General features: G+C 38.7%; 1 protein-coding gene across 1 annotated transcript; it reads right to left on the minus strand.

The window, feature by feature from the left end:
* Positions 1 to 436: 436 nt before the first annotated feature.
* snx17 (sorting nexin 17) lies at positions 437 to 25,852 on the minus strand. Its single transcript, XM_063495637.1, has 15 exons — positions 24,872 to 25,852; positions 20,814 to 20,888; positions 18,945 to 19,062; positions 17,528 to 17,592; positions 15,702 to 15,812; positions 13,049 to 13,139; positions 10,920 to 11,007; positions 7,703 to 7,772; positions 7,018 to 7,110; positions 6,525 to 6,728; positions 3,283 to 3,411; positions 2,850 to 2,927; positions 2,635 to 2,709; positions 2,505 to 2,546; positions 437 to 2,402 (listed from the first exon to the last, which is right to left on the minus strand). The coding sequence occupies exons 1-15, from the start codon at positions 24,929 to 24,931 to the stop codon at positions 2,301 to 2,303; spliced, it is 1,401 nt and encodes a 466-aa protein (XP_063351707.1). The 5' UTR covers positions 24,932 to 25,852; the 3' UTR covers positions 437 to 2,300.
* Between the last annotated feature and the right edge of the window lie 345 nt (positions 25,853 to 26,197).

The raw sequence follows: 26,197 nt of genomic DNA on the forward strand, positions 1-26,197 counted from the left end.
TCCTCTGATGTCTGATATCAACAAGGCATTTTTCCCCAAAGAAACATTGCTCGGTGGATATTTTCTCTTTCTGCGCATTCTCAGTAAACGCCACAGATGGTTGTGTGGGAAAATTCTAGTACATCAGCCCGCCTGGCAACAGTAACCATGCCATGTTCAAAGTCATTTAAATCACATTTCCTTGCTGCCATTTGATTGGCTGATAGCATTTTTGTGTTAATAAGTAGCTGAACACTTGTACCTGATGAAGTGCTTGGTGAGTTTACGTCTGCAGTTAAAGTCTATAAACACTGCACCCCCTGGTATCTTGACACTTATCTGTGCTACTCTTAGCATATAACGTGGCAGAGTACAAAAACTGCTGCTGCAAAATAGATGGGAGTGGTGGTAAAAGATGACTGTTACATAATAAATAAAATAAACCCACACATAATCGTTGAAGTTCAGAGTTTATTTTAAGCATCATGACCAAATGACCCGACAGCTGTCACTGAACATACCACTAAAAATCAACACGGAAATTAGTGGAATGTATCAAGACGGTACAACGTTCATAAAATCTAACATTTCCTTCAAAAGCAATGCTAAAGGAAAAAAAACAAAACAAAACGGCACAGAAAAATTTGGCACCTACACATACACTAACATCAAGGACCTTGCAGCTTTGTGTACTTGATATCGACAGGAACAGAGAAAATATAAATGAATCGCTGCGACCGTGTCTCCCTACAGTGAAAGCAACCGAACAGAAGAATCACACCAGTGAAAGAACAAGACAATTATACTGAGAACATTTTTGTTTGCAGTTCTGGCTAAAAGTGACAGTAAAGCTGTTGATAGGTTGGCACTGATTTACAGTTAGCGTCTTTAAAATCTGCTGGCATGAAATAAGTCAAGTTGACAGCAAAAAAATAAAAAATAAAAATTAATAATAATGGAATAACACACCTTATAAAACAGAGGGATATGTTCACTCCTTAAAATTTTGTTCACTCCAGCAATTATGATCACATTAGCCGCTTCATCAAAGCACCTTTGACCAAATCCTCTGAGATGACTGGAACAACGTACGAACAAATTACAATGAACTGAAGCCCCGCGACGCCATTGCTTCCCCCAAAAAAGAACAACACAAATCAAAATCAGATGCAAAAATTTGTAAACAATTTCCATTTGAACTAAAACATTATGTAAACATGATAAATGTTGGTCCATTTAAACTTTGTTCCATACAGCTTAGATTACATTAGATCTGATTACAATAAGCTAGATGATAAAGATATTAGTAAATGTTCAGAATACTTAATTGCATGTACATAATATAAAAAGTGACTTTTTTAAAATGTTTATTTTGTGCAAAATGCTTTAGTAAACTATAATTTGGCATTTATGAGAAACCTTTAAAAAAATTGTTTAAAAAAAAAATCAGATGGATTTACAGAGCCCCCCAGGGTAAGAGTCTACGCACGTTTATAAATTCATGCTCAAACATTCATCTCCACCGGTTATACTGTGCAAAAACGATGGGTTCAGCAAGTGCAAGCAGCTCAACCAAATCAACCATCCATTAAATTCTGCAAGATTCTAGTTAACATCTCTTTAGTTTCAACTCATGTGAGAAGGTGACCCCAGAAACTATATATATATAAAAAAAAAAAAGCAAGTTAAGGCCTCGAACTACATCTGAATACAAGTGACTCTAATGTCTAATATAAAATGAACCCCTGCTGATGATCTCTGTTAACTTGGCACACATGTAGCATGACGCACAAGAGGACCACTGACATCAGAGGAAGCATTTTGGTATATAGCAAAGCCGAACATTGATCGTCACGCAGCTAAGCAGTTGCTCTAAATATTCTACATTTTGAGTTAAAGAGAACATTCTCAGAAATATGCCTGGTCACTTCCAGAACAATTGCGTCCAGTTCTGCTGTATCTTCACTAGTGCCGGGTCTAACCAAACAGTTGGCTCTCTGGTTGGAAACGGACATGCAGCCAGTCATGGAAGAATCCAGAATCTTCGAATAACATATGTTAATGACGTGATAAGTTCAATAAGAGAGCTGGATGATATGATGATTGTAACTAAAATGCAAATCAAGATTACCCTTCAGAGTCTAAAGCATGAAAGGTCACCGTCAAAGATTAAATGAGAGCTTAAGGCAGCAAATTCTCCGGGAAGAAGCTACAATCTTGCAGAATCGGACGCCTGCGTGGACCGCTCGGCTCGGCTCAGCTCAGCTTGTAATCTTTGTCGTTAACAGTGGAATGAGAAGGGGAGGAAGGGGAATTGTGGGTTACAGGTCATCATCCCCGATTCCCTCGAAAGCATAGTTGCTGATGTTGTTTGCCAAGTTGGAGGCGCTGACCCCTCTGAGAGACACCGAGGTCAGCTTGGTCTATATGGAATAATCAATATAAGTATAATTAATGCTTAGCTGATGCTAATTTATTGGAATATTCATTAGCTATTCAGTAAAAACGACAAAGAAGGTACTCACTGAGAGTTTGACAATTTGTTCACGGTTTGAATCAGGGGAGTCCTGCAGCATGGAAGAAAAAAAACAGACAGTCAAGAAAAAAAAGCTACAGCTGAGAATAAAAAACTTGGCATGCTATCCCGTTTCTCACCAGTAGAGGGGAAGATTTCACAGCTTGCTGACTGTCAGACCGGTGGATGGAGCCATTGTGTCGTTTCCTCAGCATCTGAAATGTGACAGAAGACGTCAAAAGAAATAGAACAAATGTCAAAGCTATAAATGAATGACTTATACATTTACAAACACTGTGATATGTATGGAAAACAAAATGATGGCATAATGTTGTTGAATGCAGTCAACACAAACCTTTTTTATGCTGCCACCGGACTTCTTTACCATTAATTCATCCACCATAGACTGGAGGCAGATACTCATCATGATAGCCTGCAATCACATCCACACAGAAACCAGTCAGACATAAAGCAGCAAGCCTGTATAGTTTGAAAAAGAACAAAACGCACTAAAAATGGCCGACCACATAATGAGCTGCAAGCAACTTACAGTTACACCTCCTTAAAATCTCAGCTAAACTATGAAAAAACAAAACAAAACAACATGGCTGTTTTCAGCTTTGAGCCGCAGCATTTTTGAGGTAATCCAATGAGCACTAAAGAGGATTATGTACAGTACCTTAAGAAATGAAAAAATTCTAAACACACACAGGAAAAAATTATCTTTAATGAAAAAAAAATGATCTAGTTTATCTATATAAAAGTGAAACTATCCATCCTCCTCCTACCTGGTCGCTGGTGATGGTGACCCACTGGAGGCGGTCCTTGCTCATCAGGTACTCAAAGGAGAGCTCGAGTTTGATTTCAAATTGACCCGAGCTGCAGGGATTGGTTGTACCGTTGGCAATTGGAACTTGCTGCAGTGACAAAAAACAAAGACAAAAAAAAGTCACCTTCTGTTATCATCGACCACTTCTGATTTGCTTATTCTGTTGTGGCCCTTTTCCTTCTTCCACTTTCAATTTGTTGTACTGTGTTTACATTTGAGAATGACAAAGAAACCGTTTTCAACATTTTTTCAACCAGCATCAAACTTTCAATATTAAGCGGATAAGCTCCGTCGCTGGAGGTCCATGTAAGCAGCTAAATCTCATTTTCTACCCTGCATGTCTTCTCCTTAAGCTGCTATTCTTGAACTCCTGCATCACAAATGACAGGCAGGCTAAAAGATAACATGAAAGAAATATTTGTGATGGGTGTGTTACGCTCCCTAGAAATAAGCCCTCATTCCTCGTTTAAGCAGTGTCTGCCCTTCACTGCTTCACAAACCATTTCCTCTCCGGGTCAGAATGTAGCTGTAGTAGAAATGCAAGACAAACAACGGTCTGACACAGATGCACAAATACATGCACATGCTAAGTGTTTATTGTGGGTTCTTCCGAATGTAATTTGGCTACAACGGGTGGGGGGTCTTGCAGAGCTACAACAAATGAGATGTTTTGAATATTTGGCTGCTAAGGAAAGGACTCATTAAATGACTCTGACCTCTGAGAATGAGCTCAGGAATTAATCACCCTGCCTGGCAGTGTGGGGGCTCAGTCTGTAACACACAAGCTAGGATGCATTGCAATTTTAGATGTGATGCCACGTGTCCACATCATTAACTTTTAGAGAATTGTAAAAGCTTCTTTGATACACATAATGACTGTAATGCTCAAACACAAACGCAAACGCACAAAAGTGAACTTTTTTGCCCATCTCCATTCAAATGACATATTTAAATGTTCCATCTTTCAAATGGCAGCAGAAATTGTGCGGGTAGAGCCTCAAGTAATGCTTTTCTCAGCAGTAAAATAGACTGTTCTGCTACGATTGGGTGCAAACACAAAAAATGCATATTTCAACTGTTTCATGCAAATTACTGGTTAATGAGATGCTTTACATTCCCAAAACAAGCCGTTTTTCTAGATGGCTTAAGAGCTGAAGTTTCAAATAAGGTAAAAAACAAAATCCAATTAATGAGCTAAATTTAGCCCATTTGAAATTGTAACTTTCTAAAAGGGGATCAAATGTATTTAGAAATGCACAGAAAGAACAAAATCTGTATAGCTGAAACTAAATATCGTTTACTATTTGTGATGCAGCAAAGAAAAGATGGCATAAGACCATCAATCTAATCTGTGCACAAAAATAGCCGAGCGCTGATGTAATCAAAAACATGAGGCTTTCCAACATTCCCGGTCTTTGTTATCTTAACTCCACTGTCTGCAAATATCTACCACAACTACAACTAACTTATGTTTAGAAGTTTAAATCCATTCATCATGTGGATGAATATCATGATAATTGGTACTTTTAATGATTTCCTTTAACTGTTCTTTTTCCATGGGGGAATTATTATGCAGGATACAACTTTAATAACCTCTCTAATCTACAGAGGTTTAAAAGTTTAGATATAGGCTTAAATATACATGCACTCACTTAAATCTTTCAATATGTGGTGCTGAAGGTCCTACAATGTCCTACAATGAAGGTCCTTTAATGAGTTAAAACTGAATGTACATTGCCAGAGACTGAGAGAGTGCTGACCAAGAAGGAACCTCCTGCTCCAAAATCAATACCTTCAACCTCAACTGGAATCTGTAGCTGCCCACACAGACAAACCAAATGTGTTTGTTTTTTTGCCGAAACAGACGCCCAGTTGAGAGTGACTCAGTCCTCCGTCTCTAACATTTGAGGAAATGACAACAAGAGATGGTTTTTGTTCCTTCCCCCCCGCCATTAACGCAACAGATAATACTGGACCAGCAATATGTTAGCCTGATCAATCAATTACAGTCATATGCTCGAGAGACTCTGGCACCATCTCATGCTGATCAATTGATTTAAGGTCAAAGTTAAAACAGAACCTTCATGGATTAACTCGTAAATCTTTGGTGTGTGATGTAGCACCATTACGCTTTCATGTGTTTAATTCAGTGTTACTGGAGCTGTTAGTACTGTCTGATAGCTTTTTTTGAGGTTTTTCTGCACTTCAGCACACTTCAGAATAAGATAATGGATAAAATGCAAAATGCAGCACTTTAAAAGACAAAGTAGCCAAGAAACAAAAACACTCAGCTAGTAAATGATTTCACCGTCACATCATTTACAAGGAACTCACAGATGGCTCAGATGATGCAGAGTTGACATTTAGACTGATTTTGAGTTTTCTGTTAATATAAAAGGTAAAGAAGAGACTGTACAAGTGGTATGCTTTAACAAAGTTCTACAGACTAATGATAAAAATAGTTTCATTCACTGACTGAAAGAGGAAGCATGGAGGAGGAACAAATCATGACCAGAAGTACTCCACCTTAATGCCATAGCAGCCAGTGGACATGACACACTGATATTATTTTATTACTTACTGAAGGAAGTGGCAGCATTAATTCAAAGGCATGAAAAACAAGCAGAAGACCAGGCTGAGACACCAATAAGTTCAAACTTAAGGTGGCTGCTGTGATTGCCTGAAGAGACTGCATCATGTCTGAGGGTAAAAAGACTAAAAGCAAAAACTGGCTTGAAATTATGCAAAAAACCCTACTCAGATTAAAACTGAAGCGTGCATGTACTATCTGGTGTTTAACTTTGAATTGAGTGTATTAAAGAAAAGTGCGAGGAATAAAACTTGACATTTACACTTTTTTCTACACATGTAACTGTTTACAGAGGTGTGGAGGTGCTTTCCCTCAATGCATGAATCTGCTTTTTCCAATAGACAATTTGCAGTTCAAATACTGTTTTAGGTGTTAATCAATACAAAAGATCAATTCAGCACTATCCTTGTGTGGGCTGTGTGTTTGGGTAATTGGACTGATGACGATGGATGGTGTGGAGGTAAGCATTTTTAGCTAGCTGTTAATGCTAAAAAACTAACTATGGTTTGTTTCTGGTGCAATACCAATAGGTCACTTTACAAACAGGAGGGCCTTCATCTTGATAAAATGTAGGTACACTTAAACTCTCATGCATTCACGCTTCCACTTACAGAAGATGTGATTCGCCAGCACCTCATGCGAGTAACTTTGAAGCTCCCCTCTTTCATCTGTTCATTAGGCAGCTTGACATGGAAGTTGAGCTCATTGTTTCCGGCGCTGACGATGACTTGGCAGCCCTTCTCGGGGAAGTCAGTGACACAAGGGTCAAACTTAATATAGCCATAATATTTGAGGGTCTGGCCTAGATGGATGAACTGAGGGGAAAAAAAAACAAACAAACAATTTTTAGACGTCATTTTTTTTAGGCTTACCTAATCCCTGACAGAAAATTCTGAAATTCTCTCCTGGGATGTGTTTAAAAATTCATATTATGGGGCAAACTAGGTTAATTGCATAACATGGAATTCACTAGAGGGAGTATTCTCTGTGGTCTACAGATTTGTCCTAGCACAAAGACATTTCTGAGCATCAGCTGGATTTAAGTGACAACTGGCAAAGAAAATTCAAATGGCAGAAACATCAAAAAGAGGCGCCCTTGCTTACTTCTTTCTTAGAGCCTTTCTCCTGCAACGATTTGAGCTGCCTGTGCTGGTCTTTGTTGACGAGTATCCAGCCTCGCTCAATGTCAGATACTGTCTGGTGAAGCAACAAACAGGAAGTTTATTTTTCTACACAGATAAATACAATAATTCAGGTCAATGAGTTTCCTTTGCTAGGAGAAATAACACTAAAAATGCCATGTTAACAGTGCAGCTCAACAAAATATGCACAAAAGCACAAGCTCGTTGGCACTATACTGCTTCGCAGAGGCAACGCTCAGAGGTTACAGATTCTAATCAAACTTGCCGCCCCGAAAATGCTTAATAAAACCAGACAATTGTTATTACAGCAGAGGGAAGTTACTATAATAGGAAAGACATCTCTTCTGAAAGAGGGACGCAGAGAGGATTCAAGGTGTTGCAATGTTAAAACAAGCTGACACCAATATTTCGATAATGGATGTACCCAGGGGATGCACAAAAGCATTTGGCAACCAAAAGATGAAGCAGCTGCTGATTCAGTTTTCTTGGTGAGAGGCTGGCACCAAGCAAGCTCAATAAAATACAACAGATGCAATCTGGAAACAAATACAATCAAGACTAATTTAAATTTTCTGCTTGGGTGCACATCTCAGCGGGAGTTTAATTTAAAACAGTGTCTGGTTTACCTAAGTGATGAAGCCTCTTACCTGGGCATAAAGCAAATTCAGGCCAACTCTGTTTTCCATTACATCACTATCATATGCCATGTCCCAGTAGCTGAAGAGATAAAAAAAAAAATAATAATAAGACAGTGTCAAATAAAGCAGAATTAACACAGCCAGTACCGATTGTCAACTTTGAGTGATTTGAAGAGAGCTAAGGGGGTTACTGCAGTCATGTGAAAAGCTTTGGCAGCAATAACCTGAAGTAATCATTTTCTGTATGACTCTGGCATCATTGTGAAGGAATTTTGGCCTACTCTTCCTAACGACGCTGCTTCAGTTCAATAGTTTATTCACCGCTATCAGGCTCCTGCAACAGCAATCCAATAAGCTTGAGTTCTGGACTTTGACTGAGCCATTGCAACATCTTGATTTTGTTGTAGATTTACTGCTGTGCTTGGGATTTTTGTCTTGTTGCGTTCGCCAATTTTAGCCAAGCTTTAGCTGTTAGACAGACAGCCCCACACTCTAGAATACTTTGGTGTAGAGAGTCTGAGATGTAGCTCTTGGTTTTGGGTTTTTTGTTTTTTTGCAGTTTTTCTGACCATGAACAATCTGACCTCAGGGTGAATTTTGCTGGGATGTACACTCCTGGGAAGATTAGGGCATTGTGTTAACACACCTGAACGCTCCAGACCAGTCAACTGCCAAAATGTCTGCTTTTAAATAGGTGGTCTTTTCTCACATGCATGTACATGCAGCAGAAAGGAGTCAGCTGCATTCTTACTACTGATAATGCTACTATTTGTTTCAGAACAGATTGATACCAGAAACTAAACGTGCAAGGAGCAGGACAGAGAACAATAGACTGCTAGCCATCAATTCACTGTCTGCTATAAGCCCTATTCACATCACATGGACTTTGTACCATGGAGCAATCAATGCAGTGCAATAGAATGCATTAACCCATTTACAAAACTATTTCTATGGACTATGTATTTATTAATACAAGGCAATGGAGACGTCTCTCAAAAACTGTCCGGTGTACAGTCAAACTCCATCCATGAAATGAGTGACTTATGGAGAAATCAGCTCAGTCAGTGAGTAAGGCATGCAAACATTCACCTCAAGAATTATTTGCAGCTGAGTTTGAAAGGATGTGAGTGAAATGGTATAATTTCCACACAGCACTGTGGCAATATTGGAAATACTGCTTGTACGTTTGTGCAAAGAGATGTGTGGAAGCCCGAGGCCAGCTTGAGAATCAGAACATGATGTTGAAAAAGAAATTCAAACAATTCTATCTGACTGAGACAGACGAATCAGATCTGGGTCTATGTTTTAAAAAACACCCAGCACAACAGTATACAATTTAGATGTATCACTTCCTCACTGCTGGTTGTGAAATGTCTTAAGCAAACACTTTCTTTACACCACAACTGAGGCATTTTTCCTGCCCCAGTTACATTTTGTATTTACGTTTGCTCTTAAATAAAATCCTCCTTGTGCTCATGTTTCCCAACAGTTTAGCGCAAAGGTGTGAAATTTAACATGTAGGCGCTTGGCTGGGGTGCTATTAGGAGCAGTTGAATAGAGCAGTTGTTTGAGGAGATGTTAAGCTACTTGGCCACATCCGCAATTCAAAAACGACCAGTAAAACGTAGGGCGGTGAAAGGGAGAGAGTATGGGTGGTGGAATCAGAAGCACTGTGTTTGGTTCAGAGTCCTTTTATTTTGTCTCATCAGATGTAATGGAAAGTGCACTTAAAGACCTGTTGAGAAAAATACTTTTTCTTGTTGGACTGGTTCAAACCACCTCCTGGATCTTCTTTACTGGATACAAAGACTGAAAATACCATAAAGCTACAATCTTGCTAGTATATGAATTATATTGTACTGCTCGCTAACCTTGACTGTTTTTCATAATCCTGTTTTCATTTTGTGGATGCTTTGAATAAAGCTTGACAATAGAGAACTGCATCATACATTTTAGGTTTTCAGTGGTTTTCCTCCCTACATTCTCCCTCTTCGTCTGGATCTCATACACTGGGGGTCTGTTTTTTCTCCACCGCCACTTGTGAGTTCTACGTTTATTCTTCCCCTCACTCTTCTACACTCCACAGCGAAACTAGGTCAGCAGGACTGAGACTTTCCTTAAGGCAGAAAGAAAGTAAACATCCTGTGTACCTCCAGAGTCCACAGGAGGCAGAATAATGAAGGAAAAGAAAAAGGGGGAAGCAGATAAAAGTTATCTTGACAAAAAGAGGACAAATCAGCGGACTGGACTGTAGGCTTGAAACTGAATGAGCAGTTAGTATCTTCTAGTTTATTTAGCTGTTTCTCTCAAATAGAATTAGTCTTAATGTTGTTCTATCACTTTTCCCCCCCGTTTTTGTGACACATGCAATTCCTGGTGCACTGTTCTCCACACCAACAGCTCAGACTCAGTGGGTTTTTCTGTTAATTGAAAAGTAATACAGATGTCTGCAGCAAAAAACACTGTTGATGCATTTCTTGTGCTGACATTTAGTTTCATCTGATGATTACTGAACCCTGACCCAGTCAAATAAATTATAAACCCGAAAAAAACAAAACACTGATGCAGCACCACAGTCTGTTGGAAATGCGACTTTCGTGAGGTGAGAAGTTCAATTATATAAAATGTTTGAATCTATTTGTTTATTTTCAGGCTAAGTTTTGTGTAAATAAAAAAGTGAAAGCTGGTGATCGATGAACCCTGAGAACAGGTTTAAACCTCAGAGTAAATGATTTATCAGAACTCTGGTTATCCAGTTAATTGGTAATGAAGATGTTAGAAATTGCAAGAGGCATTCTGCACCAAGGGTAAAAGAATGAAATGAAATCTATAGCAAGATAAAATATAATATTAATTTGTTTGCAGTTATTTTGTCTTTTAATGTGTTGGTTAAGTTCTGGTTCAAAGATTAACTTGTTGGATCAGTGCAACTGATTGTTGTAGACGCTGTAGCTGTAAGGAATATCTACTGCAAAGACAAACTGCAAAGTGGTGAAATTTAAGTAGATGTAGAATTCACTGTCATTTCATTACATTTTCTGGCCCAAATGCACTTACTGTCAGGTCATGATCATCATTCTCCCTGACAACAAAAAAGGTAACTTTTCTAGCAGCCCATCTTTAACCTTCTCTTTTGACATGTCTACACCAAGAGCTTTACCACAGATAAAGAAAACAAGACGTGATCAGATTCATACTCATAATGCGAACAAGAGGAGGTACATACCTTTTCCGTAAGACTATGTGAAATTCTGAGCTCCGCGAGCTGGTAATGGATACATAGGGCAGCTCAAATTCTTGCAACTTCCGCACAACTGAAAGAGGAAAAAAAAGCAGAATTTGTCATAAATGTAGCTCAGGTACCAAAGACATGGATAACAATGTCTACAACGGGGAAGACACCATCTGTGCAGGCCCCAGCAGGATAAAACTTGTGGTAAAATGTGTGTATGTGTGTGTGACAATACTTTTTTAAAAGGGCTCTTGTGTACATGGACCCAGAATCTGCAGCTGTTTTATTGCAGTCAGTTCCCTAAGGAGAGTGAAGCAGACTGAAGGTCGTTGCTGCTGCTACTTTGTTTTCACCCATCAATAAATGTGCTCAGTGCAAACACACAAATACACACAAATCAGATGACTAAAGAGCCCTTTAGTTTACCATTAGGTTTATAAAAGTGTATTCTGTCTTTTTTATGGGCAGAGGGGCTGTGTACTGAAAACAGAAACACAGAGTGGTTACTTTGATGTTGAAAATCTCATCTGACATAAAGAGAAACAAACTCAATGCTTAACATGTAATGGGACATTTTTAAGCAAAATAAATCATCTCTGGAAAGCTAAAAATGCCACAAAAAGCAAATGAGAGCAGCACTAATTCAAACCACATCCTGGCTCATCTCAACATCCTTAGATATTTTACATTATATCCTGACTAACACACCGACCTCAGGGAAATTACTGCCTGAATTTTTCTCATTATCCTGTTATGTCAATCATCCCACCATCAGTTTTGCTTGATCAATGACCTGCTGCGTAGTTAGCCATATTTAGCACATGCTTCTTCTTTTTCATATCACTCAGCCTCAGATTTAAATGGCAGAATGAACAACATGTCTGCAAAATATACAGACCCCTCTGAATTCATCTGGGTTCACTTCCAGCCTGGTATCGATGGTCTGTGAAACGAGCACGTGGCAGGTGGAGGCCATGAGAATCTCAGACTGTGGAGAGGTTTGACCTAAAAAGGCTCTCTTCCTCTGTCACTGGGGTATACATGAATGTGAATGCTAATACTTTGCAATGATGTGCGTCAAGTGAAAATGAGCCACATGAGATGTGGTCATTTGGTCTTTTGAGGGGGTCCTGTAAGTAACATTGACAACAAAAAGACAATGGACAAACCACATGCTAACTGCTACAGAGTCTTCACAAAATGTACATGGGCAAAAAAATTATTTTGCCCTGACTTGAAACAGTATCATTGTGTATTTCCATTTACAGCGTACTATTTTTAAAAAACACATTTATAATGTGCTGGAAGTCAACACTCCTCTTGCAGTCTGGAAAAACAATAACTTTACTAATCAGACGCCTGTAAATGTGGTACCACTCTGGAACTATTGGTAAACCACAACATGCATTTCAGCCGAGAACACTGCAAAGAGGATGTTGTGCTCACTCACACCACTCCAGCACTGCAAAATGTTTTGCATGCACCAGCCAACAAACAGCTGACTCTCACTGGGAGTCAGAACACCCCCCAAAAAATTAATTATACATTCTAGTTAGAGACTTAGAAATACAGCAGAATTTGGATTCAAGATAAACCCTCTAGAGGCGATACACACCTTTTCTTTTTTCCTCAACTAAACTGAAGTATTTCTCAGAACAGAGAGACAAACACACTCAGCCGTATTCTTGTTGCCAGAATAAAATTCCCTGCGGTTCCACAGGAATCTACTCTCTAGCAATTCTTAATGAAAGTTTAAGTGTTTAAACCAAAATCCTACTTTCATTTATTTCTGTGTGATTTGTGTCTTCTGAGAATCGTCCCTTTTGGTTACTGAGAAATGAATTCCAGCTAGAACATAAATAATCAGCAGTAATAAATGATGGATCTTTTTTATTGATCTTGTTAGCTGGAAAGATAATCCTTAAAACATTTGCTGGCAAACTACACTTTCAGCTCAAATGGATTTTTGCTACAATTTACTTTACTATACAATTCTTATCAGGAAACATTTCTGCACCTTATTTAGCACGCAAAAGAAAACTTTCCAGCAATAACAGAAACAGGAGGATGCTGCACAAGTTCAAGTTGCTTTTATGGCTCTGTTTTTATGATTTTGAACTTACATGATAAACTTCCATCCACACCTTCACGAACCAGGAAAAGACTGAAGTAACCAACAAGGTCATCTGGGAGGTCAAGCTTTGTCGCAACAGCCTGCAGAAACAATAACATTTAATTTCAGTGACATTCAATCGATCGTTTCATCAGAGCTTTATTTTTCAGAAGGTTAAAAAAAAAAAATGAGCAGATTTAAAATACTACACTAAAAAAACCAAAGAGCTAAAAACAATAGAAAAAAAATTGATTTCCATTAAAAACAAATAAATAGTATACTTATGTTGACAATTTGCTATAGCTTATTCGGATGATTAATAGCAGCTGGGACAAAGCCATTTCTGTAATGCTTTGAGACTGCAAACCTGAAATTACTAAGGGGTGGGAGTCATTGTTTGGCTGATTGCTTAATGGTCATCTTCTGCAACTGTTTGATATAAATAGTTTAACTAGGTTAAACTGCAATCTGCCAATCAGCTTCTCTGACTAGTTTGACTTGCATCAGTTTGTTCCTGTTCTTCAAAGACAGGTTACCGTATCATGACACCAAGTAAAGAAGATTAAACTGACTCAATAAAAGATCTATAAAACAGATAAAATTGCTCACATTCCACAGCTTGACCTTTAATGTTTTTGGCATCAGGTGTGATGGAATTTTTGCTGAACTCCACAAAGCAGTTTAGTATTGCTGACATATTTACTGAAATACAAGAGCTTCCTTGAAAAGGACATCTGGATGGGAGCATATGTTGTTCTATAACCCGTTTATACCTTTCAGCATTAATGGTGCTTTTCCCAATTTGAGAGCTGCCAATACCAAAGGCACTGATTCACCTCCACGCCATCAAAGATGAATGCTTTTCAACTAACCCCTGATAACAAGCCAGACGGTGTCTCATCTTTAACCCAGAACATCTGTGTTTTCCAAAAAAAGAACTTTACTTTTTTTTTCTTCATCTGACCACAGAACAGTTTCCCACTTGGATTCAGTCTATTTTAATTGAGCTTTGGCCCAGAGACAGCAAAGAAATTTCTCCAGATTCTTAAAATCTTTTGATATTATATACTGCAGATGATGAGATATTCAAAGTCTTCACAAAGTTACATTAAGGAACATTATTCTAACATTGTTCTGCAATTTGTAGATGTGGTTCTTAGCAGATGGGTAATTCAAATGAAACAATATGCCCCAGTTTAAAAATCAGATTTGTTTTCTGTGCTCTTGTGTGAATAAAATGTGGGTTTATGAGATTTTTTTTATTTACATTTTACACATTTCTGGATTTGAAGTTGTAATTCTCATAATTTAACGGTAAACAAATCCAAATGCAAACCACTGGCAGAGTTTTTGAACTGCTGAGACAAAACAAACAAACAAACAAACAAAAAAAATCTAGCATTTTAGTTAGTAAAATAATTAAGCAATATTACATTGAGGCAGAAACCCTGACTAAAATATACACCAACTGTGTGCTCTGACAGCTGCTGTTCTGATCAGAGGTTAACTGTGGTTAAACTTTCATAAGAGACTCAAACAAGTTTGATTTACAGCCAAGATCGACAAAGTGCACGCCACTGAGGCATCACCATGTTTACTGGGATGAGTTAGAGTGTGTACTTTAGTGTGTGTTTATGGTGAATAAAGAGTACAGGTGAAGTGCATATACTGAATGGTTTGGACATCACCATGTCTTGCACAGATTATCAAAAAAATAAATAAAACAACAACAACAAAACAAGTCACATATAATAAAGCTGTTTGGTAATAATACTGTATATTTGTTTCACTGGCACATTGTAATTGCTCTTTTGGGATTATGGCCTGAAAGCTTAAATAGGCCTGTTGGGTATTTTCATCATGCCATCAAGAGTCTTTAGAGTGTGCTTAGATTTGTTTTCTTTCCATCTGTCTTGGTCGTAGTCCGAGTTTTCCTTAGTTTTGATTGAAGTAGCCCAGACTTCATAAAGTGCTTCGTGAAATATTGCTGTACTGAGGAGGTTCTATACAAATAAACATGGCTTAATTTGACCTATGGTATGTAGTGCCTCAGAGCTCACAGGAGATTGTAAAGCAATATTGCTTGCCTGAGGCGAATCCCTGGTGTCTGTCAGATCTGTTATGAAGAGCTCAAATGCCTCTAGGTCAGAGATGGCCATACCGATTTAAATGAAATAAGCAATGGGCCACACTTTAAATAACTGAACTGAAACATGGCCACAGGTTACAATGAAAATATTTATAACTTGCCTAGATGCCTACATAAATATTTAAAATACGCTACATTCTGGTAGTGTCCTGGTATATACGCTACTGCATGGGTCACTGATCAAACACACTGCATTGGAATTGAGTCAAATAGCAGCGCAGACTTATCTAGTTCATCCAATTCCAGCCCTCGGGGCTGAATTTTGTCCATGTGCTCTCCAACCAAACACACAGAACTAATGCAAAAGTTGAAACCAAACAGATAAAAGTTTAAGACTTTAGTTTCTTTTAACTATATCAAGATATGTAGCAGACAGCAGTATTCACTTATAGTTTCTTCATGTAAATATTTTTCTGTCTAAGCAAGATTACAACAAACATGGCACTTAAAAAGCACCGTACTGTGTGAGACAGTAAAAACATGTTTACTCTCGCTTTAAACGTCCAGCACTTACATCAAGCACATCTTCCGTCTTATATGATGTGAGAATGTTGACTGTGACCTTCTGGCCATTACAGAGGCAGATGTCTATTGCAACCTCTTCTGTGGGGATCTGCTGGGTCTCCTGTGGAAACAACAGGAAACAAAAGGATCGAATTCAACTTTCTGGGTGAGCTACATGTTTTCATTCCTATCAGTCAACAACAAAAATCACACCAAGCCACACAGATGGAAAAACTCTGTCTGGTTAGAGGGGAAACCCCCCCCCAACCCTTTCCGTGACAATGGATGACCCTCCACTGTAACATTTTCTCAAACACAAATTTATAATGCACTTCAAACTAAATGGCTGTAGTTTTAATCCATTCAGTCTGATCACTTTAATCTTTACTGTCAATTTTGACATAAAAGCTTAAAAGATGTTGAAAGTATGTTAAGGTTTAACTCAAATGGAGAAGGAACAAAGGCAATGGCTCACATATGGGAATTATTTAGTGACGCATATAAGATTAGGATGTGTGCAATGAACAGTCCGCAATAACGAGTAATTAAATATTTTTAATTATTAAAATCATCTTTAATTATTCACTAACTTTTTGGGGGACTGGACAATACTGATCACACTCATTTTCTTTGTAATTGATTGTTATCTACATACTGTTTGGAAAATATGAAAATATTTACCACAACTTTACTAAAGTGTTGCCTTGTTTTGTCCAAGCGACAGTCAAAAGGAAACACCCCATAAAGATATTCAAAAGCGGGGAAATGTTTATTGGATATAGTGCTACATACAGTCTTTTGTTTTGGATAACAAACTTGCAAAAAAAAAGCCACAATTTAACTACACATTACAAAACAATTTAAAAAAAGCACCATACAACAAAAATGCTTACTTAAAAAGGTAAAAGCAATATCATTATGTAAGAAAAGGCCTCTAACACTAATTAAACCAAGTGTGCATTAAAAAAAAGAAAAGAAAAACTTATGATAAGACAATAAATAATCTCATCGTTTATATTAAGGGTGCAATCTTGAACTGGATGACTCCAGCTTCTTCTCTCTCTCGTCACCCTGGCTAAATCATCTATCATCTTCCCTGTTCCCACAGCAGGGGGTCTCTGAGAGCACTGAAGGCACAGATGAAAAGCCTACACTGGGAGGCAAGTCATCTCTTATTCCAGACCTGCTTTCCTCACAGTACGTGAGAGAAGTGACATAAACACTGACTCTAATGTGCTAATCTGAGAGGAGAAGAGGGTGGAAGAAAAAAAAAACAAAACGAGGAGAATGGGTGCGATGCGGCTGCAGATGGATGAATCTGAATGGATTTACAGCCTCAGGTAATGCAAGTCACAGACTAAATGATGCAACCTGCTATGAATAAGTTATGAATACACCATCCATTTGAATTGACTTAGAATCAGCTTAAACTGAAAACCTGCTTAGATTTTTTGGTATTTAAAAAGCTTGTTTTGAGGTGGATGTCTCTCACACAGACACACACAGACACAGTAACTATGTTGCTGTGTTTAACAAAAGACTTGTTACATGATTCATGTTATCATTTTCCACGTTTCAGCATGCAGGCCAGTCTTGATCTGACACATCTAACCAGAAGCTTACAAGCACAGATGACACAATCCAAGAAAGTGTATGTGTGCTGCTGTGATAGACAAACAGCAAGAACAGCACTACCTCATTTCGCCGCAATGCCAAAGTAATTACTAGTGAAGCAGAAATCACTGCCTCAGCATTTTAGTCTAAGGTGCATTGCTCCTTTCAGACCTATTGACCGACAACGGCTTGATGCAGGTTAGATATAAAATAACCACTAACCTGTTGGGCCTTCCTTAAGAAACTGTTGAACAACTCGCTGGCTCCAAGCAAGGGATCCTGACGGACTGAAAAAAACAAAACAAAGGACAGGAAAGCAATAAGTGAAAGTAACACAACTACATGAATGCCTAACTGGTGTTGGTATGCAATTTTGGGGGTTACTCATAAACATCAATGTTTTTAGGTGGAGCCACTTCCCATTTCTCAGTTTTCTGCTTTTGAGCTTGCTATTGTGAAATAGGTCATACCTTCCAAGTTATTTATAAAGGCAATTTAGCTTAGCGCACAAAAACTTTATGAAGGAAGGGCTGACCTCTGGCAAAGGATCAATGATCTTAACTGCCACTAACCAGCTCCAACACACCATACTTAGTAAATAAAAGGCCGGATGAACAATATGACTAAGTGTGAGCATGTGTGTGTCATCCTGTATACTAACTTCACAAACTTTACTTGACATAAAGGGAAATTTTGAAGCCATCTGCATCAGTGCATATTGTGTTTGTGTCAGTTTATTTTCCATAACTATGTCAAAAGCCATGATGTAACCTAGTGAACTTGTAGCCAAGAACACCCTGAATGCGTATGCTCCCAGACTATGAGCAAATATGCACTCAAACAATGATTCCTTGTTCTGCTGTAACTTCCAGTGCTTGAAAGGATTAAAACCAACCCTCCATGTTGCTGCCAGTTGCACTTATTTATGTGTGTACTTGGATAGTTCACCTTTGACCTGTTTACACAACGTGTAATATGCCAAAAACCTCTCGAATTGAAATACTCTGAATGGGTTTACTGACCTGATGCTAAATAAGCTTTTAAAACTGTCACGAGGTATACATGTTCCACTTGGTTTAACCATGCCAAAGATTTTAATTATTCTTCATGGTACAAAAGCCGGGTATAGTTCCTCCAAAAAACCAACCAAACAAAAAAAAAAACCAAACAAAACAAAAACCCCTCTTCACTAAAAAAATTCAAATCCATAAATAAATTATTTAAATTACTGACACTTTCAGATTTGAGATTCTGAGTCTCGATATTTTTATTCATAAGGTGTGTCAACATTTCACTCCCAACTGAGGCTTTGTATCAGTGTCCCTGCTCACTCTATGCCCAGATCAACAGTTCTTTCACACTTATGTGGCATGAAGAGAACAGTGTATGTTTGGACTCCCTGCAGGCACCAAGCAAACTTGTTCTTGTGATTGCTGTGGGGAAAACTCTCAAGGAAACCGTGTTCGTCCTGCAAATATTCTGTTTTAAAAACAAAGACTTGTTATACACACACTTCTAAAGAGGGGAATGTGTGCAACTTAAAAAACACTATCTAATTTAAACAACCACTCTGTATCTGAATGAAGTGAAATGCAATACGAGCCATCTGTGAAAAGTCCATTCTGCATGAATAACTTACTAGCTTGCATGTATTTCTCCAGCTGTTCTCTTCTCTGTTCGACCTCAGCAGGGGTCAGTGTGAAGATCTTCTTTGGGGGGAAGGCAGGCACCACATTGCTTCCATATTCTTTCTTTATCTGTTGATGCAAACCACAAGTTGTGAAGCTCGGCGGGAACAAAGAGTCGGCAGTCTTGGAAAAAACAAACCCTCGCTAAACCAGTATTTCTCTCGTTTTAACAGAAAACAGAGTTTGTTCAAGCAGTCTGCTAGCTACATTCTTATTTTAACAAAGCCATAATTACTGAAAAGAGATTTATGTTTGAACTATTCAAAATGATAACTTTGCTACAGAACAGCAGTCTTCTGAATTAAAGAGCTGTGGATTAATTTTTCTAAGAGGTACATTGAGGTTGTTTGAGATGAATCACAGGTTTATTTTAAGCACTGTTTCAACGGCTAGCTGCTGGAGTTTCCGTGCATAACACACACACACACAGACACATCTGGAACCCTGAATGTCTAGTCATTCCAAGTTTACTTTGTCTTCCAGCTTCTTGACTCATTTCTTTCCATTTTCTATCATCTGAGCGCTGGTAGCTTGAACCATAGAAGTCTTACAGCAATTGGTGTCTGATCTAAAAATCAAACACTTTTATGTGGTTTAATTTTTAACCTGCATATTGCTGCAGGTATGCTATGATGAAGGCAGACCACAGCGAGCGCTAGAGGAAAAGAGGCGATTTTCACCTCTGCATATTTCCCTGTGGTATTTTAAGTATGCCAGAGGCAGCAACTGGTTACACATACAAATAAGCTTTCACAGCCACACACACCGAGCACAGGTTGCAGATTCATAAAAGTCCGTCACATCTGAAATACATGTGAGCTCATGCGGAGCATTTTTGGCAGAGCTTGTCCTGTTTTTTACTGTTTGCTTTAAACAGGATTTGAATCTAGCACAGCTTCTGTCGTGTTGCAAATCCTTACAGGAGAGAACACATGAGAAACACTTTAAAAAATCTAATTTTCTGAGCAATAACTGAGACGAGTGTGTGCATCACAATCAAGTGTGGAGTGTTTTGGGGTCATGAGTATGCCACAGGAAGCCCTTTGGGGTTGATGCTTAAAGATTTGAGTGTGTCTTTCCCACTCCCTGTTGCCAGGCAACAGCAACTGTCAGGATGGTAACACAGAGTTGAGGATGGAGATTATAAAGTTTGGCCCTAGCTCTCTTAGTTTTTAATGTATATAAGCAAATGGGGCACTGGGCACTCCTTTAGGGCCATGTTTTATACTGTTGTATACATTTTAGTGCACAAAGCACTTAAAAACATCTCTTTACAAGAAAGAAAAATACATGTGAAACACTTTAAAGAGTAGTTCATTTCTAAATACAGCAATTGCTCCTAAACAAGCAAATGCTGAATACACTAATTGCCTATTAACAGCTCTGAAATATCAGTCTGGCTGTCTGCAAAGCTCAGCTGAGGCAGAGACCAAACAACTCTCAAGAACAGACAACTCAACACTTTTCCACCACATTTCTTTTTCAGATTAAATTCCTTTTCCCAGCAGGTAAAGTGTAAGAAACGCCAAGAACATTCTTTCCATGTCACACACCCACACCCACCTCCCCCATAATACTGTCTATTTACAGCCAATAGCTGGAACTCTTGGAAAAGTGGAAGCCAAAGACTTCAAGGCATTGTAGTCATGATTTAAAGTGACGGGAGGCTGGCGTATCGACCGTATGACACAAATACGAGTAAACGGTCACCATGGGTGGATGTGATGGCATTTACACAACAGTCAGAGCACCACACATAAAAACATGCTTTGAAGCACACTGACAGTGTGGTTGGTATATTAAGATGGCTGAAACCTTACCTGTTCATGGAGGCCAAGAAGTTGGCTATAGCGTACCCGACAGTGCAGCACACCATTGACATGGATGTTGTAGGCCTGCGGGGACAGACACAAGGACAAAGACTATGTAAAAAAACAAGCATAAAGAGACTCAATATCTGAACTTGCACTGACAGAATGGCACAAACTATCAAATATGCAACATATACAAAAAAAAAAAATGCTGAATTTGTTTCTATGCACACCCAACATTGATTTGGGTGGCTTCAGAGTCATTGTGTTTGCATGGAGGAAATAAAACCACAACTGCTGAAAGACGTTGGAAGAACCAGCATTTACCATCCTGTACCTTTAGCATCAAGTTTCACTACTGATTTCATCTGATCATCCCACTGCAGTGTGCTTCATTGGCTTTTGTTTTCTTAGGCAGACCAAACAAATGAAGTGTGAACTGGATTCAATCATATTCCACCGGCTTCCAAAGAGGAAAACAGAACCTGCTGCACAGTTTTCAATCCAAACCGCTTTGCTTGCCTCATCCAGACATTTAATATAGAGAGAAAGTATTTCATGGGGAATCTTTAACTCGTTCTCTGGAGACACTTTGCTTGTTTTGACAGGAGCTGTCACTGAAAACTCCTCCACAAAACAACCACTTGGAGCTAGCAGACCAAAAATCTGCTTGCCTTCATGTTGAGAGCCAGCCACAGAAAGCAAGGAAGAAATTTTTCATGTCATTAAGTACGATAGTAAACCAAATATACATAAAAATGTAATGCATCTATTACAGAACAACCTACATGGAATAATCCTATTAATATTGTGTTATTTACCCACTATTTATAATTTGAGAATTATTATTTCCTCCTTCATATGCTAAAAAAAACAAAAAAACAATCAGCTTCCAGCAGGCTGTGTACAGTGATAAGGGAACAACAAGCTCACTGAGAAGACTTCATATTTGGATATCAAGACATAAACTGCTGTAGTGCTTTAATCCTCTTCCCTTTCTCTCTCAATTAATTCTTGCAGTCAACATGGCGGGTCATCTGTCCAAACAAAAGGAATTTTACAGTCTTCTGACTGCACATGTACATGCTCTTGCTGAACTGCACAAACAATCAAAGGGAAAAACAAGAATATCACGCCAAAAGTTGTTCTTGCAAAAGAGGAAGGCTTGGACAAAAAAAAAAAATGTCTGTGTAGGCAGGATCCTGACAGGAAGGAAGAATGAGTATGCAGAATGTCTTGGCTCTAAAAATCCAAAAGTGCAACAACAACAAAAAAAAAAATTACCCTAGTTTTTTTGGGTGGCTACAAGCAGTTCAACTTGGGGACAGTTCAAGAGGCTGTATGTGTTTTCTTACATATCCCCACACTCATATTTGTTTCTGCGCCCCAAACTCTTATAAATGTATTAAATAGTGTTACATTTTGATCCCAGTTCCTCGTCATGTTTAAAAGCTTTTGATTTCATAATCCAGCTGCTAATCTAAAATTTGTGTCATGATAAAGTTTCTCAAAGGAGTGAGATGCTGTCTGATCCCATTACTGTAATCAGATCAAAACACTGAATGTTCAGTCCTGAGAAAGACCAGATTTAATATGAGACACCCTCTATTAGAAAAAAACCTGTCAGTGTTTATACTTTTTTTCATCACTGCCCACTTTAACCCCTAAAACCATGTGTGATCTAATCTTGTGAACCAGTATCTGTGAGATGATCTCCAAGATACCCGCTACTGTTAGCACATTTTAGGGAACCTCTCTGTGTTTCTAAGTTTATACATCTGGTTCAGTACATGGAGCCAACTGACACAGCTACACTGTTGAGCACAGCTTTCATGGTTTCAAAAAACAAAACAAAAACCAAAGTAATACAGACACAAATGAACTAGTTTAGAGCTAAGTCTAAACCTGTTCCTCATCCTGAGTAAATGAGTTATCATCACTTAATGTAACACCAAAGTCTCTTGTTCTCATATCCACAAACACTAAAAAAAATTAGGTTGAGATAAAGGCACAAGTGTAATAACAGAAAAAAACAACAACCCAGGAACACTGCCATAAAAAAAGAGGCCTTTTTAATTCTAAGAAAGCCCTTTGCAAACGCGGCAAATTCTGCAGCTTACTGGTTCCAAGGTACACAACCCATCTCTCAGTGTTACAATCAAGCAAAGTCCCTTCCTTTCAGCTGGTTATGGGAAGGTCACAGTGACAGTCACAGGACTCCCAGCTGAGAGGTGAAAGGCCTTTGCTTTTCCCACTGGAGTACAGGCTAAAAATGTGCTTGGCTAGGTAGAGATACGTCAGAGAACGACATCAGTGAGGAACGCGTGGAGAACACTGTAAAGAGGGAAATAATTCTGAATTATTCGACATGTCCACTACTTCTCTTGCAAAGCTTTTTATGTTTATTTCCTAATTCTGTGCCTATTCAAATATTATTATACCTATTCCAAGACTTTCTTCCAAATACACAGTCAAAATGGAAAATACTCATTTACAGGTGTATGACACTGAGAGCAGCCAGAGTAATGTTACATTAAAATCAGATGGTGCAGTGTTTGTGTTTTTAAGTACACACATACACACACACACACAGGACAAAGGGACCTGACACAAAAACACTTTTAATGAATACTATAGACACTGTTTTCTATAAAAATCCTGAATTATTAATTATTTGTTGCACGACATCAACACATGAGGAGAAGCAAACTTGGGAACCGAGAACAGGTTCAAAATGATCTGATCCATCAGCGCTCTGAGCTTTCCAGTTCCATTCATCAATGCTGGCAAGGTTTTCTGACAGTCGCACATTGCTAAACAATGACGTCCCACTCGTGGCAGTGGAGCTCTTGCACATCTGAGTCAGATGCAAACCTTTTTTCTACTCTGTGTTCAGAAGTAATGAAACTGTTGTACTTATGCCATAAACCTGCAAAGGCCTACTGCTAGGAACAAATAAGAAAATGGATCAGGAATGGAAGCACAATTCATAATGACATCTTTAAAATCATTATCCATCTCAACTTGAACCCAAGCAGTTTTCTGGCAACTTGCAATCACCAATAGATCATATTTATCGTCTCTGTCCAAGTAATCAAGCAACACAAGGAAGAAATCTTTTGAGTTGACGCAAACTTTGAGAAATAAACACTGCACCTGGCAAACATTAATACAATGTATCCTGACTGTCAGTCACTGGGTTTTTCATAAATAGCAAGGAAAATGGTGCTTTATTACTGCTGTCCTTGATCAACCTTCACAAAGGCTACCTTCAGAACACAGATGGTAATTCATGTTTCAAACAACATTAAACACAATAAGAAACAGAAAGAAGAAAATAAACATAAAGAGTATGCTGCAGCTCCCAATGTGCTTTGAAGACTACCATAGTTTAGACTGATATATATAACTGCTAGTTAAGGGATGAAGTTAAAGCAATGCTGGCTGTATTCTCTTTTTCTAAATAACACGGGAGATGGCAACATCATGGTAAGCAAACCTCAAATCTCACTAAGAATTTAGGTGCTGGCTCAAACCTTTAAAACAAAAGAGACTTTGTTGTGGCTGATTTGAGGCTATAAAGAGACTGGGACACATGCAAGTTTGTGCATAAAGCTTTGAGGGTAAATCACAGTGTGTTAAACTTCAGACATGGCATAATGATGCTATATGTTTATACTGTAGAACTAATTTTCTCCGCCAGATGAAGGTAAAATGGCAGAAACTGTGTTGAACACGATAAAAGCCACATTACTTTTCTGTTGATGTCTCAAAGAATCATGCTAAACTAATTTTTGCCCAATTTGCTCAAATTTTAATACAACAAATCAAGTTTTTATTCACCTATGCAAAGCATAAATGGCATGATTACACAGTAATGCTTATAGCTGATTTATAACCCAGCAGTTCCGCCTTCCCAATAATTTGTGCACAGTAAACACTGGAGCCCGTGCCGCACTGACATTAGCTCGACATGTGGGCAGCTGAAACAAGCATTAACACAGTCTGTGGTTAAAGCGGGTACAACAACAACAAAAAAACCCAGAAAGACACAATGTCGTGCTTACCACGTAGGTCGAACCGTTTTCTCCCGAACGAACCTCTGTGTCGGGTATGGAAAAATGCATCTTAGCTCGAAACACAAGCAGCTCCCAGATGATAAGTCCTTTAACGCCACCACAGTCTGCGATGGAGAGGAAGACACCACAGTTTCCCCACAAAGTCCACTGCAGTGACTAACGTCGGTGACTACGGAGGAGGAGGAGGACGACGAAGAGGAGGAGGAGGAGGCGTCTCTCTCTCGGTTCAGCCACTGGTTTGAGAGTCCGGGGGGATACTGTTGCCGGACTACGGGGCGACTGCTTACGACTTTATTATGTGGACAACAACTCGCGTACCAAGTCGCACTGACGTTAAACTTCTCCCACGTCAGTGTTAAACTTTTCCCTCTGCCGTTCGAGTAGCAGCCATGTTGCAAGTGTAATTACACCTTCACTGTTAGCATTACGATATCCTATTAACTCACTTTAGGCAAGTTGTAAGAAAACCTTTAAAATCACCTATTTGTTAAAAAACAAACCCCCCCAAAACTCAGTTTCAAGCTGTGCAGTCAATTCAGTTCATTAGCGTAACCAGAGGAAGTTGCTGGATAAAAGGTGCAGTTGGTTCTTGCAAGCCCAAGAGCGCCGCACAGCCCGTATGGTAAACCTTTCGAAATATGTGAGTGGACAGTTTTACTTGAACGTTTTCTGCTTTCCCGACGTCCTACCTTTGCTGAAAAAAGTTTAAACAGCGAAAAGGTATATACATAGAGCAAATGTGGCAAATATCGCGTAAGAAACCAGAGGCTACCCCACCGTCCAGCCACTCTGTGTTCAGCGTACGTATTGGCCGATCAAGGGGCAAAGCAATGGTTTTGGGTCAAACCATCTTATAGTCGGCACACGGGTGTATACTGCAGTTTATGCAATTAAAATAACACAAATTCACCCCCAAGACATACAGTTATTTTACTTTATGGCACAATATTTTGTAAACATAACACAAAGGGTATTTTTTTTATTAGAATTAGTTTTACTTGAAGTCCGCACGTTATTTGATCCAATCCGTTAGTTGGTCCAATCCGAACTGACAGTGAACGCGCAGTCAAAATTCATTCGTCAAAAATGCTTTTTTCCGCTAGTTTTACAACACACACAGTTAAACGTTCTATTTAAAAAAATATTCGAAGACGTGAAAAACTACTTCAAATGTTTTGAATATTAAAAATATTTTGTATTTTGTAATATTTCTTATTTGACCTTTTTTCTACAGCTAGAAATGCTTACGGCATATTTTTATACTATTGTTTGTGATCGTGTGTAACAGAGAGCGTACAGAAGCAGGTAATGTTA

Source organism: Pelmatolapia mariae, linkage group LG15 (genome assembly GCF_036321145.2).
Source record: "Pelmatolapia mariae isolate MD_Pm_ZW linkage group LG15, Pm_UMD_F_2, whole genome shotgun sequence".
Lineage (NCBI taxonomy): Eukaryota > Metazoa > Chordata > Actinopteri > Cichliformes > Cichlidae > Pelmatolapia > Pelmatolapia mariae.

What these genes read in the sequence shown, in the direction of transcription:
- snx17 (XM_063495637.1), bottom strand. Translation starts at nt 24,931, where the DNA reads ATGCATTTTTCCATACCCGACACAGAGGTTCGTTCGGGAGAAAACGGT. An exon ending in TGAATTTGCTTTATGCCCAG is followed by an intron (nt 7,111 to 7,702) that starts GTAAGAGGCTTC and finishes TTGCTTCACCAG; the next exon opens with ACAGTATCTGACATTGAGCG. An exon ending in CCGGTGGCAGCATAAAAAAG is followed by an intron (nt 2,710 to 2,849) that starts GTTTGTGTTGAC and finishes GTCACATTTCAG; the next exon opens with ATGCTGAGGAAACGACACAA.